We start from the raw sequence: 15,097 nt of genomic DNA, 5'->3' as shown, positions 1-15,097 counted from the left end.
TCTCACTTTCCCAATAGGCTAACTCTATTTCCATTTCCACAGATGCTGCCTGACCTGCTATTTCCGGCATTTAATATTTCCAGAACCTGCCGTTTTTTGTTTGATCTTGAAGTTATTGTAGCCACATTCACTCATAATTTAGCAATTTGTTTCATGAATTTTACCTTAGATCCCATTAGCAAAGACAGACTCTTACATGCATAAATTAACTAGAACAAAATTTAATTACTGAGCCACCTCATCTCCTCCCCAATACCCATGATATTTATGAACAGTGAAACCAACTGAAGACAATCCATGCATAAAAACACAGAAGAATTAGAAGCATTCCAGCAGTATAAACGGAATTTTATACTCAAAGAGAGAAAGGAGTGGGGACAGGAAGCAGTGACTGGAGAAAATCACGAGGGTCTGCACAAAATGAGATATAATACATTTTCTAATAAATAAAATTAAATATTGAGCAGGTCCTGCTGCTGAATATTGATTCATAGTTATTTGTCCTCTTGCCCCAAATAATATTTAGTTAATCAACCAACTAATTATGAGAATTGCTAATGAAACTGATAGCCAAGATATTAGATTGAAAATTTACCAGAACAATTGTTAGAAGGTAAGATTTGTTCTAACCTACCAACTTCCATTTCCCAGAATATTCAAACTGTACCTCACTGGCAGTATACTCAACATTGTCAAATTATACTTCCTTTCAGTTTATGATAGAAAAACAAACCGTATTCTTGGCTGAAATGCTCAGGCATATATGAGCATGTATCACATTTTTCAATACGCCCTAATTATGTTGCAGATTCAAAACACACTAAATTGAATACAATAGCAAGTTTGCACCAGTCAATTACACGTCTAAAATTACTGAGCAATGCAATATCTTTCTTCCACATCCTCATAATACACTGCCAGACTGAAGCAGCAAGCTTTAAACCAATAAATGTTGCCGAGCTCTTGAACTTAATTTCCTTATCTTCTTTTTGTTCCACCAAAGCCTGAAAAAAAAAGGCATGCTTAATTTTTTCAATTTGCCAAGTACAATTATGGATATTTTTATGCAATTACATTTAGACACATGGGACACCCAAACACATCACACCCTACTCACTACTACAGAAAAATTACATTTTTGAGAAAGAATAAAACATCTCAAACTGATGTGAAGACTAGATATTTGATTGCATTGTTTCTTGACAGAATCCAAGAAGTTTCCATTCATTACTTCCTCTGGTAATTTTAATTTTGGCCTGCAACAAATTTACATACTTAAGTAGGAAGATTGCATAATTCAATACGTGGCTAAGGAGTTGGCATAAGAGGAATAGCATAAGATTTTTGGGCTCTCTTCCAGGAAAGGGCTTTCAACATGCAGGCAGATTGGGGAAATCAGGTTGGTGCTGGATTCCAGGAGGGGGAATTTCTAGAATGCTTATGACATGGTTTTTGAAAGCAGCTCTTGGTCAAGCCCACAATGGAATCAGCTATTCCAGACTGGGTGTTGTTCAATGAACCAGAATTGATTAGAAAGCTTCAGGTAAAAGAACTCTGAAGGGGAAGTGAAAATAATATGATTGAATTCACCCTAGAATTTGAGAAGGACAAGCTGAGGTCAGATGTATCAGAATTATAGTGGAGTAAAGGGGATTGCAGTGGCATGAGAGGTGTTAGCCAGAATCGATCGGAAAAGAACACTAGCAGGGATGACAGCAGAGCAGCAATGGCTGGAATTTCCTGAAGCAATTTGGAAGGCGCAGGAGATATACATCCCAAAGAGGAAGTGGTATTCTAAAAGGTAAGGTGACACAACCATGGCTAACAAGATAAATCAAAGGCAACATAAAAGCTAAGGGACAGCGTATAATAGAGCAAAAATTAATGGGAAGCTAGAGGATTGGGAAGATTTAAAAAAAACAGCTAAAGGCAAATTAAAAAGTAATTAAGGTAAAGAGTGAATACAAAAATAAGCTTGCCAGTAATATTAAAGATACCAAAAGTTTCTTCAGATACATAACAAGTAAAAGAGAGGCGAGAGTAATATTGGACCACTGGAAAATGATGCTCAAGAGGTAGTAATAGGGGCAAAGAAATAGCAGACGAACTGAATAAGTATTTTGCATCAGTCTTCACTGGTAATATGGTGGAAGTTCCAGGCGACAGGGATCAAGAAGTACGTGAAGTTACCATTGCTAGAGAGAAGGTTCTTGGGAAACAAACTTCTGAAGGCAGAGAAGTCACCTGGACCAGATGAGGTACATCCCATGAATCTGAAAGAGTGGCTGAAGTGATCGTGGAGGCATTGGTAATCACTTTCAAGAATCACTAGATCGTGGAATGGTACTGGAAAATTACAAATGTCACTCCACTCTTTAAAAAGGGAGAGAGACAGAAGAATGGAAACTCCAGACCAGCTAGTCCGACCTGTGAAGTTGGAAGATGCTGGAGTCGATTATTAAAGATGAGATCTCAGGGTACTTGGAGGCACATGATAAAATAGGCCATGGTCATCATGGTTCCATCAAGGGAAAATCTTGCCTGACAGATTTGGTGGAATTCTTTGAAGAAACAAGAAGTAGGATAGACAAAGGAGAATTGGTTGATGTTGTGTACTTGGATTTTCAGGAGGCCTTTGACAAGGCACCACACAGGGCTGCTTAACAAGCTATGAGCCCCTAGTATTACAGGAAAGATTTTGGTATGGATAAAGAAATGGCTGATTAGCAGGAGGCAAAGAGTGGGGAATAAAAGGAGCTTCTTCTGGTTGGCTGACCACACAGGTAGGTGCTGGGACCGATTCTTTTTAAGTTATATGTCAATGATTTGGATGATGGAATTGATGGTTTTGTCGCAAAGTTTGCAGACAATATGAAGGTAGGTTGGCAAGTAGTTTTGAAAAAGTAGAGAGTAGATTAGGAGAAAGGGCAAAGAAATGGCAGATGGAATACAGCGTCAGGAAGTGTATGGTCATGCACTTTGGAAGAAGAAATGAAGTTGTGGATTATTTTCTAAATGCAGAGAAAATACAAAAAACTGAGGAGCAAAGTGACTTGGGAGTTCTTGTGCAGTATTACCTAGAGGTTAACTTGCAGGTTGAGTCTGTGGTGCGGAAGGCAAATGCAGTTAGCATTCATTTCAAGAGCACCAGAATGTAAAAGCAAGGAGGTAATGCTGAAACTTTATAAATCACTGGTGAGGCCTCACTTGGACTATTGTGAGCAGGCTTGGGCCCCTTATCTTAGAACGGGTATGCTGAAACTGGAGAGGATTCAAAGCAGGTTTATGAAAATTATTCCAGGATTAAATGGCTTGTCTTTAACCCACCACACTCAGGCTGACTCCACTGACCACCTAATTAATCCAATATGCCTCTATTAGATCAATATTCTTCTTTGCAATCCTATTCAAGATCTTGTCCAGATGCCTCTTAGGTGCAGTAATATATCTTTGCTTGTATCAGTTTCTCTGTCAGTATGTTTCAGTTATCATCTCCTCTCTGTGTAAAAAAAAACTTTCTCATCTGATCCCCTTTGTAACTCACGCCTCTCACCTTAAACTTATGCCACCTTATTTTTGATACCCCACCATGGAAAGATATTCCGACCATTTATTCCCAATCTATGCTTCTCGTCATTTTATATGCCACTATTATGATTCCAAGATTGAATGATTCCAGGATTGAATGGCTTGTATTATGAAGAGCATTTGATGGCTCTGGGCCTGTATTCACTAGAATTCAGAAGACCTCATTGAAACGTATTGAATGCTGAAAGGCCTAGATAATATGGATGTGGAGAGGATGTTTCCTATGGTGGGAGAGTCTAAGGCCAGAGGATACAGTGTCAGAATAGACAGGCATCCTTTTAGATCAGAGTTGAGGAGGAATTTCTTTAGCCAGAGAGTGGTGAATCTGTGGAATTCTTTGCCAAAGGCAGCTGCAGAAGCCAAGTCTTTATGTATATTTAAGGCAGAGGTTGATAGATTCTTGATTGGTCAGGGCATGAAGGGATATGGGGAGAAGGCAGGACACTGGGGCTGAGAAGATAACTGGATCAGCCATGATGAAATGGCGGAGAAAATTCAATAGGCCAAATGCACTAATTCTGCTCCTATATTTTATGGTCTTAAATGTATTATCCAATGCAATGTAGAGGAAGTATGGTAACAACTGTGGTTCAGTGATAACACTCATCTAAAAGTCAGAACACACTCTAGAAACTTCAGTTTACATCTCAGTACAATGAGGAGGCACAGTACTGCCCATACTGCCCTTTAAATGAGGAATTAAAAACACTTATGTATCAGTTACAAATAAAATAACACTATGCTATTAAGAAAAGCAATGTCTTTCCTGTTGACAGTCAAAATACAATGTGCAAGAAATTCAGCTAATGATTTAACAAATTATATGGTGGTTTTGTAATATCTTGCTATAAACCCAGATTAGGAGATCTGCTATTTGGATATTAATGAATACATTTCAAAAATACTGTATCAGTAAGCTACTGTGAGCTACAGTAGCTACAGTAAGCTACAGTAAATACTGTGGTTCAGGAAGCTACTCAAGAGGAGGAAGAGGAGAGAAATGGAGTTGTAATTGGAGATAGTATTGTCAGGAAAATAGAGAGAATTTTCTGTTGCAAGGATTGAGAGTGCAAACAGCTGTGTGGTCTGCTTGGTATCCGTGTTTGAGGATTCTCATCTGACCTGCAGAGGAATTTGGAGTGTGAGGAGGAAGATCAAGCTGTCATTGTCCATATGAATACCAATGACATAAGGAGGAGGAAAGAAGTTCTGCTGAGGGAATTTGAGCAGTAATGGATAAATTAAATTACTGAACCAAAATTGTTACCTCAGACGCATGCAAACTGATACAGGCTTAACAAGATCAGAGAGCTAAAAGCATGGTTTAAAGATTGGTGTGAGAGAGGTGCTTTAGAATTCGAGACATGGACACCAGTGTTATAGAAGGAGGAAGATGGGAACCAGGGTCATGACAACTCTCACAATTAGGGCTCTGGATTGTGCTTTACACTAAACAGTGAGGATGTGGGGAGGGGGGGGGCACAGCTTGGAAAAGTAAGAATAAAGTAAAAAGGAAGGAAAGTATAGGAGAGGTTCCAGAAGTCTGCAGAATAATAGACAAAGCTGAGAAAAGGATAATTTAACTTCAGTTAACATGGAGACAAAATTGAAAAGGGTCATGAATGCAAGACTGAGGGTTTTATATTTGAATGCATGCAGCATAAGAAAACAGGTAGATGATCTTGTAGCGTGGTTAGAAATTGGCAAGTGTGACACTGAGGGCATCACTGAGTCAGCAGCTCTGTTGGTAAAAAAAAAAGTCAAATCCCTATAAGAGGTGACATAGGATCAGAATATGTAAAATCCTTGTGGACAGAGTTAAAAACTGCAAGGGTAGAAAGAGCCCCAATGTAAGTTATAACTGATGTGGAGCACAAATTACAACCATAGGACCATAGAACACTACAGCACAGTACAGGCCCTTCAGCCCTCCATGTTGTGCTGACCCATATAATCCTTAAAAAAAGTACTAAACCTACACTACCCCATAACCCTCCATTTTTCTTTCATCCATGTGCCTGTCCAAGAGGCTCTTAAATATCCCTAATGTTTTAGCCTCCACCACCATCCCTGGCAAGTCATTCTAGGCACTCACAACCCTTTGTGTAAAAAAAACTTACCCCTGATGTCTCCCTTAAACTTCCTTCCCTTAATTTTGTACATATGCCCTCTGGTGTTTGTTATTGGTGCCCTGGGAAACAGGTACTGACTATCCACCCTATCTATGCCTCTCATAATCTTGTAGACCTCTATCAGGACCCCCCTCATTCTTCTACGCTCCAAAGAGAAAAATCCCAGCTCTGCTAACCTTGCTTCATATGACCTGTTCTCCAATCCAGGCAACATTCTGGTAAATCTCCTCTGCACCCTCTCCATAGCTTCCATATCCTTCCTATAATGAGGTGACAAAGGGCAAGTAAAAAAGGAAATGTTACGCTTGTCATCGGGGATTTCAATATGCAGTATTGGAAAATCAACTGGGAGTGTACACCAAGAGAAAGAATTTGTGGAATGCTTATGAGATGGCTTTTTAGAGCTGCTTATAGAGGAGCTCACTAGGAAAAAAAATACAGATTTTTTTTTAATAATTAGCAAGTTTAAGGTAAAGGTACTCTTAGGAGGCATAAGCTAAAATGAGATGTACTGATATTATAGTGGAGTAAAGAAAAACAACAGAGGCATGAGAGAGAAGCTGGCCAATGTTGATTGGAAGGGGACACTAGCAGAGATGGTGGCAGTGCAGCAATGAATGGAGTTTTTAGGAGTAATCCAGAAGGTGCAGGATCAGTTCATCCCAAAGAAGAATCATTCTAAAGGGAGGATGAGGTACTCTGGCAAGGGAAGTCAAAAACAATATAAAAGCAAAAGAAAGGCCATACAATATTGCAAAAAAATTGTGGGAAGCTGGAGAATTGGTAAGCTTTTAAATTCCAACAGGAGAAACTAAAAAGCAATTAAGAGAAAAAATGCCGTTGACTAAGGATGTTCTATAGGGGTCAGTGTTGGGAGCAGTTATTTTCAAATTATGTGTAAATGATCTGAAGATAAAATTAATGGCCAAGTTTACCAGCACTACAAAGGTATGTAGAGAAGCAAGAAGTGTTGAGGAAGGAGGGAAACTGCAGGAGGACTTGGATAAGTTAGGAAAACTGGCAAAGTAGTGGCCAATTGAATAGAGTGTAAGGAAGTGTATGGTCATGCACCTCAGTATAAGGAATAAAAGTATAAACTATTTTCTAAATGAGAAGCATATTCAGAATCTGAGGTACAAAGGAATTTGGGAATTCCTAATACAGGATTCCCTAAGGATTAATTTGCAGGTTGAGTCAGTAGTAAGGACGGTAAGTGCAATGTTGACATTCATTTCAAGAGGATGGAATATAAAAGCAAGAATATAATGCTGAGACTTTATAATGCATTGGTCAGACAACATTTGGAGTATTGTGAGCAGATTTGGCCTCTTATCCAAGGAAGGATGTGCTGGCATTGATGAAGGTCCAGAAAAGGTTCATGAGAATTATCCCAGGAATGGAAAGGTTAATAAATGAGGAGTGTTTGATGGTTCAGGGACTGCACTTGTTGGGAGCTTAAAAGAATGGGGGATCTCACGGAAACCTATCAAGTACTGAAAGACCTAGATAGAGTGAATGTGGAGAGGATACTTCTTAGAGTGGGAGAGTCAAGGACCAGAGGACACAGACTCAGAATAGAAGGATGGCCCATTAAAACAGAGTAGAGGAGGATTTTTTTTTAAGCCAGGGGGCGATGAATCTGTGGAGTTCACTGTCAAACTGCTGTGGAGGCCAAGTCACAGGGTCTATTTAATGCGGAGGTCAATAGGTTCTTTATTAGTGAGGGGATCAAAAGTTACAGGAAGAAGTCAAGAGAGTGGGTTGAGAGGGATAACAAATCAGCTATGATCGAAAGGCAGAGCAGGCCTGATGGACCAAATGCCCTAATTCTGCTCCTATGTCTCGGAGTTTATAGTTTTACAGATGGATAAAGTAATAAATGGGGTTTTGGTAAGGGATCATTTTGGTCACAGTAGAAAAAAAAATTATAAAGCAGCAAAACGACAGTGAGGAAAACTGCAAACTTTTATACTTCTTCCTTATGTGTGACAGGTACATACCTGACACAGTTCTGCTTCCTGTGTTTTCAGGTTTCCAGTTATTCTCTTGCCTTTGCTGTGAGTAAAATGCAGGACTTCCCCTCTGGTATTCGTAAAATGAACTGCTCGGCTGAGATCTGGGGGGTGGAAAATGATCAAGGTAATCATTGCTTACCATAAACACAATAGTTATAATTCAAATTTGGCACAAACATTGGAACTTTATGTTCGGAATGTGGAGAAAACATTTGTAATCCTCTTTACTCTAATTAAAGTCACGAGCTTTCCTTGGACTAAAGGAAATTTGCACGATAGAAACTGGTAAGTGTTGCACTCATTTTCCAGGAGTAAAATAAGTACAAAAGTTCACCAAATTAACAGCCATCAGCCAAGACATCCAGGAGAAATGCTTGAAACAAAATGTAGATGGACTGGCAAGTTTATAAATGAGGGTCCTAATTAGTATATCCAAACATACATCATTGTGAGAAAAATCTATGTAAAATTCTGTTCAAAATTCTTCAGCATATTTAGGAAAAACTCCTAATACCAACTACAGAGTGGGCAAAATGCCCAATATGCCTAGTGGTGTACTTCTAATGAACATAGAACAATACAACACAGTACAGGCCCTTCAGCCCACTATGTTGTGCTGACCCTTAAACCCTGCCTCCCATATAATCTTCCACCTTAAATTCCTCCATATACCTATCTAGTCGTCTCTTAAATTTCACCAGTGCATCTGCTTCCACCACTGACTCAGGCAGTGCATTCCATGCACCAACCACTCTCTGAGTAAAAAACCTTCCTCTAATATCCCCTTGAACTTTCCTCCCCTTAAAGCCACGTCCTCTTGTATTCAGCAGTGGTGTCCTGGGGAAGAGGCGCTGGCTGTCCACTCTGTCTATTCCTCTTAATATCTTGTACACCTCTATCATGTCTCCTCTCATCCTCCTTCTCTCCAAAGAGTAAAGCCCTAGCTCCCTTAATCTCTGATCGTAATCCATACTCTCTAAACCAGGCAGCATCCTGGTAAATCTCCTCTGTACCCTTTCCAATGCTTCCACATCCTTCCTATAGTGAGGTGACCAGAACTGGACACAGTACTCCAAGTGTGGCTTAACCAGAGTTTTATAGAGCTGCATCATTACCCCACGACTCTTAAACTCTATCCATCAACTTATGAAAGCTAACGCTCCATAAACTTTCTTAACTACCCTATCTACCTGTGAGGCAACTTCAGGGATCTGTGGACATGTACCCCCAGATCTATCTGCTCCTCCACACTCCCAAGTATCCTGCCATTTACTTTGTACTCTGCCTTGGAGTTCATCCTTCCAAAGTGTACCACCTCACACTTCTCTGGGTTGAACTCCATCAGCCACTTCTCAGCCCACTTCTGCATCTTATCAATGTCTCTCTGCAATCTTTGACAATCCTCTACACTATCCACACCACCACCAACCTTTGTATCGTCTGCAAACTTGTCAACCAACCCTTCTACCCCCGCATCCAGGTCGTTAATAAAAATCACAAAAAGTAGAGGTCCCAGAACAGATCCTTGTGGGACACCACTAGTCACAACCCTCCAATCTGAATGTACTCCCTCCACCACGACTCTCTGCCTTCTGCAGGCAAGCCAATTCTGAATCCACCTGGCCAAACATCACTGGATCCCATGCCTTCTGACTTTCTGATTAAGCCTACTGTGTGGTGGCTTGTCAAATGCCTTACTAAAATCCAGGTAGATCACATCCACTGCACTACCCTCATTTATATGCCTGGTCACCTCCTCAAAGAACTCTATCAGGCTTGTTAGACACGATCTGCCCTTCACAAAGTCATGCTGACTGTCCCTGAGCAGACCATGACTCTCTAAATGCCCATAGATACTATCTCTAAGAATCTTTTCCAACAGCTTTCCCACCACAGACGTAAGGCTCACTGGTCTATAATTACCCGGATTACCCCTACTACCTTTTTTGAACAAGGGGACAACATTCGCCTCCCTCCAATCCTCCGGAACCATTTCCATGAACAATGAGGGCATAAAGATCCCAGCCAGAGGCTCAGCAATCTCTTCCCTCGCCTCGTGGAGCAGCCTGGGGAATATTCCGTCAGGCCCGGGGACTTATCCGTCTAATGTATTTTAACAACTCCAACACCTCCTCTCCGTTAATATCAACGTGCTGCAGAACATCAACCTCACTCATATTGTCCTCACTGTCATCAAGTTCCCTCTCATTGGTGAATACCTAAATGAAGTATTCATTAAGGACCTCGCTCACTTCCACAGCTTCCAGGCACATCTTCCCACCTTTATCTCAAATCGGCTCTATCTTCACTCCTGTCAGCCTTTTGTTCTTCGCATAATTGAATGCCTTGGGGTTTTCCTTTACCCTACTCGCCAAGGCCTTCTCATGCCTGCTTCTTGCTCTCCTCAGCCCCTTAAGCTCCTTTCTTACTGGTCTATATTCCTCAATAGACTCATCTGATCCTTGCTTCCTAAACCTCACGTATACTGCCTTCTTCCATCTGACTAGATTTTCCACTTCACTTGTCACCCTTGGTTCCTTCACCCTACCATTCTTTATCTTCCTCACCAGGAATGAGAGACATGCATACTAATGAGAGACGTGCATACACTTCTTGCTCAGCTTTTAGGATTTAAGAGGGCTGTGTGCATCTGAAAGTATAGAATGGAATGTATGAGAAGCCAGTTTTGCTCATCTAAGTTACCTAATGATTTAATAAATCATGTTGAGATTGAAGAGACTAAATGAACCATCTACAGATAATATAAGCAGAGGATAGAGACGTGCCCAGAAAGAGGGAAGATACAAACTATTGTTTGGCAACAGGACTATATTAGGTCCACTAACACTGTGAACAGAGAATGAAAACATTCAAAACTTGTTATACTTTCATGTACCCGTGGTATTCCCAGTTATAAACCGATTAAGATCTGTGCACTCTGTATGCTGCCATTACATACACCAGATACCATCTAGAGTGCCAATAGAGTCCATCTTCACAACAGTATCTTTATATTAAGTAGAATCCATATTCTAAATAATACTTAAAATCTACGACAAAAGTAAAATTACCACATTACAGAATGCTATTTTAACAACTGTGCTAATCTGCTACATTAGATCTACAGACATACCTTCTGTTACCAAACAAGTACCCAAGTAATCCACCAGCACCCACTCCAGTCCAAAATCCTGGTCCTGAGCTACAGTCTGCTTGATACCCACCAGAGCCCTGATTGGCCTTGCTATAAAAGCCATCGTCTGTTGTGCACCCTGAAAATAGATAAAGACAAGAGAATTAAAAACAGTGAAACAACATTGGATATGCTCCAAGTCTATAATAAAGCTTAAGTGAAAAGTTAAGAAATGTCTAGCAATTAGTGACCACAATTTCCATTGTAAATTTAAACTAAACCTCAGCAAATCATCTTAAAAATACAGATTTCAGGTTGGCAAACTTAAAATAATAAAATAAATACAACTTTCAAACGATGTAGACAAAGGCAGAATTGAATCATAAAAATTTATAAAGTTCATTACATCATATCTACCACATCACAAACAATAAAATTATCAACCTCTGAGCTTTCCTCCAAGTGCAAATTGCACTTCCCAGAACTCTTTTTAAAAATATTTTATTTATAATTTTCTACAAACTACAGCTAAGAAAATCAATAATATATATAGAAGGATCATTGCCATATAAATAAAAATAACAATAATACATGTCTTAACAAATGAGCAAGTCACCCATAGTAAAAAAGGAAAAAAAAGAGAAAAAGAAAGAAAAGCACCTATCCAACTCCAAGCCAACCATTATATGAGATACACTTTTATTACCCCAGAACTACATATTGTAATAAAGGGGGTGGCAGCCTGCTACCTGATCAGAAAAAAACAAAAGTCAAAAAAAAGCTGGAAATGTAGGGTCCGATTATCAAGGGAAAAAAGAACAAACACCTGTCAATCTAGGTGAGAGTTATGAAAATATTCGAGAAAAGATCCCCACACCCTATGGAACTTTATGTCCAAATTAGAAAGTGAGTAGTGAATCTTTTCGAGGTCTAAATAAGACATAATATCCCTAAGCCATTGAGCATGGGTAGGGGGAACTACATACTCTGCATTTAAGAAGTACTGCTCGTCTGGCTAGAAGAGAGGCAAAAGACAATGTGCGTTGTTTAGCCGGGGTCAAATGCTTGTCAGGGTCTCGAAGAACACCAAAAAGAGTGATCAAAGGATCAGGTTCCAAATGACAATTTAATATAGAAGATAAAGTTAAAAAAACATCTTTCCAAAATTTTTCCAAAGTAGGACAGGCCCAATACAAATGGAAAAGGAAGGCCTCACCTCCTTTGCATTTGTCACACCAGGGACTAATATCAGGATAGAACTTCGCCAATTTGGTTTTGGACATATGAGCCCTGTGGACGACTTTAAACTGCAGGAGACAATGACGAGCACATAAAGAGATTGAATTGACAGATTTAAGAATTGAATCCCAAACTTTGTCGGACAAAGAAAAACCTAAGTCATGCTCCCAAGCAGTTTTAATTTTATCACAAGGGGGTCATCTGAGAGTCATAAATTTAACACGAATAGTAGAAATTACACCTTTGCCCAAGGGGTTCAATTGAAGAAACAAGTCTACAACATTTTTATCAGGTTGTTCAGGAAAATGTGGTATTAAAGGGCTAATAAAATGTCAAATTTGAAAATATCTAAAAAAAAATGAGTACTCAGTAAATTAAACTTTATAGACAACTGTTCAAAAGACGCAAACTGGTTGTCAATATAAAGATCTTCAAAACGCCTGATACATCTCCTACACCGGTCTTGGAATTTGGAATCCTGCATAGACGGTTGAAATAAATGATTGTATAGAATAGGACTAGAGAGGGAAAAAATATAAAGACCATGGTATTTTCTAAATTGAGCCCATATTCTCAGAGTATGCCTGATTACAGGATTAATAATAGATTTTGGCAATTGGCAAGGAAGAATAAATCCAAGTAAAGCTGGAATAGATAATTTCTTATAAGCGTTTAATTCCATTGCCACCCATGTTGGACAAACAGACTGATTATAAAAGTAGGACCAAAAGATAATATTACGAACATTGGCTGCCCAATAATATGAACGAAAATTAGGCAACGCCAAGCCGCCTTCTCTTTTAGGCTTTTGGAGATGAGCTTTATTGAGTCTGGGCTGTTTACTCTTCCATAGGTATGACAAGATAATAGAATCTAAAGAATCAAAAAAAACTTTAGGAATAAATATAGGTAAAGATCGAATTAAGTATAAAAATTTAGGGAGAATATACATTTTAATTACATTAATTCGCCCAATTAAAGACATGGACAGAGGTGACCACTGTGCTAATCTCTGTTTTGTAAAATTTAAAAGATTATTGAAATTCTCATCGAACAGTCGATTATAGTTCCTTTTTACGATAATACCAAGATAAGTAAAACAATTGTTTACTACGTTAAAAGGGAGATTGTGAAATTCTAATTCTTGTGCTTCCTTATTTATCGGAAAAAGTTCACTCTTATGTAGATTAAGTTTGTATCCGGATAGCTGACTAAATTTATTGGGAAGTGAAAACAACAAAGGTAAGGTGGTCGGGTTTGATATAAAAAGTAACAAATCATCGGCATATAGAGAGACTTTGTGCTCAAAACCGCCCCTCCAGATCCCAGTCAGTTCAGTACAACTGCGAAACGCAATTGCCAATGGCTCGATAGCCAGATCAAATAACAGAGGGCTTAAAGGGCATCCCTGTCGAGTGCCACGTTTAAGATCAAACGGTTGGGATTGCTGGGAATTAGTCAAAACTGATGCAATTGGATGAGAATATAGTAACTTAATCCACTTAATAAAATTATATCCAAAATCAAATTTTTTTAAAACCACAAATAAATAGTGCCACTCCACCCAATCAAACGCCTTTTCGGCATCAAGAGAGATAACACATTCAGGGGTCCCTGATGAAGATGAATATAGAATATTAAAAAGACGTCTAATGTTGAAAAAGGGAAGGCGATTTTTAATAAAGCCAGATTGATCCTCAGAGATAATTAAAGGTAAAAGTCTCCAGCCTACTGGCCAAAACTTTAGTTAAAATTTTAGCATCTACATTTAATAGAGAAATTGGCCTGTATGAAGCACATTCTAATGGATCCTTGTCTTTTTTCACTAAAAGAATGATACAAGCCTCATCAAATGATGCAGGCAATTTATTTTGTTTAAAAGAATCAGAAAAAATTAAACTAAGTTGGGATAAGAGCAATGAGGAAAATGATTTACAAAATTTTGTAGAGAACCCATCAGGACCAGGAGATTTACCAGGCTGCAAAGCAGAAATAGCAGAGGATATTTCCTCTAAGGATAATGGCTCATTCAATTTATGTTTAAGATCAGAAGAAAGTTTAGGAGTATTTAAACTATCTAAAAATTGCATAACAGTAGTATGTTATGACCTCGGCCCCCTCCTTTGTGAGAATCGCAAGAGCCCTAGTCAAGGGGGGGGTCAACTGACCCAAGAGGGGAAGAGACGTGCAGAAGACCACGTTCTCCCGAGAAGCAGAATAAAGGCGATATTGACTATTGTCTCATGGAGACCACGTGAAAAGCCCTCGGGCAAAGTGGGCTGGTTGAGAGAGAGATCGCATCACCTGCAACCTGATTGACACCTGCGATCCCGTGAAGAAGTATAAAGGAGGGTCTGAAGGGGGGTCAACCCTCAGACGCACCAAGGAGACACCAAGGAAGCACGATACCGATTCCCGTGGGAGCGGGAAGCCATTTTGAAGGAAGCCACGTGCGTTAGATTCCAAATTTTGAATCTGTGGCTAGAACCAACGGAAGACCGCTTTTAAATAACAACGGGGAAGCCTGCTCCCCTGATTCCAAGGATTTGCTCTGTAAAGACAACGGGCAAGTGTTTATCCTTTCTCAACCATCTCTCGCTCTCCACAACGTGAAACCCCAGCGGTTCCCAAAAGGGAAAAGCCTGCAAACTTCTGAGTGACTCTTTATATTTCAATTGGACTCAGTATTAACCCCTAGACAACTATAGAGCTTATTTCTGATTGATTATTATTACACCGGTGTTTTAGATTGAGTTTTGACGATGTATATAATCTGAATGTTTTGTATTAACCATACGCTTGTGCCCCTTATTGAATAAAACGTTTGAAAATAGTATCATCCGACTCAGCTGATCCCGCTATCTTTGCTGGTAAGTTACCTGGTTACGAGGTTACGTAACAAGTATTACCATTAAAGGATTCAGAGGTGTAAAGTTGAGAGTAAAAATTCCTGAATGTATCATTAATTTCAGACTGGTCCACACTAATAT

At 39.4% G+C, this 15,097-nt stretch overlaps 1 protein-coding gene across 1 annotated transcript in view; it reads right to left on the bottom strand.

The window, feature by feature from the left end:
• Positions 1 to 205: 205 nt before the first annotated feature.
• saraf (store-operated calcium entry-associated regulatory factor) overlaps positions 206 to 15,097 on the bottom strand; it is a 36,216-nt gene continuing 21,324 nt past the window's right edge. The window contains exons 4-6 of the mRNA XM_073024628.1: positions 10,869 to 11,007; positions 7,721 to 7,836; positions 206 to 1,004 (exon numbers count right to left, since the gene is read on the bottom strand). Of these exons, the coding sequence (XP_072880729.1) occupies positions 979 to 1,004; positions 7,721 to 7,836; positions 10,869 to 11,007 (281 nt within the window). The 3' untranslated portion in view covers positions 206 to 978. The remainder of the gene's footprint in view (positions 1,005 to 7,720; positions 7,837 to 10,868; positions 11,008 to 15,097) is intronic.

The sequence above is a fragment of the Hemitrygon akajei genome, chromosome 2 (genome assembly GCF_048418815.1).
Source record: "Hemitrygon akajei chromosome 2, sHemAka1.3, whole genome shotgun sequence".
Classification (NCBI taxonomy): Eukaryota; Metazoa; Chordata; class Chondrichthyes; order Myliobatiformes; family Dasyatidae; genus Hemitrygon; species Hemitrygon akajei.
Note: the sequence above shows the minus strand (reverse complement) of the source record. Positions and strands in the feature narration are given on the sequence as shown.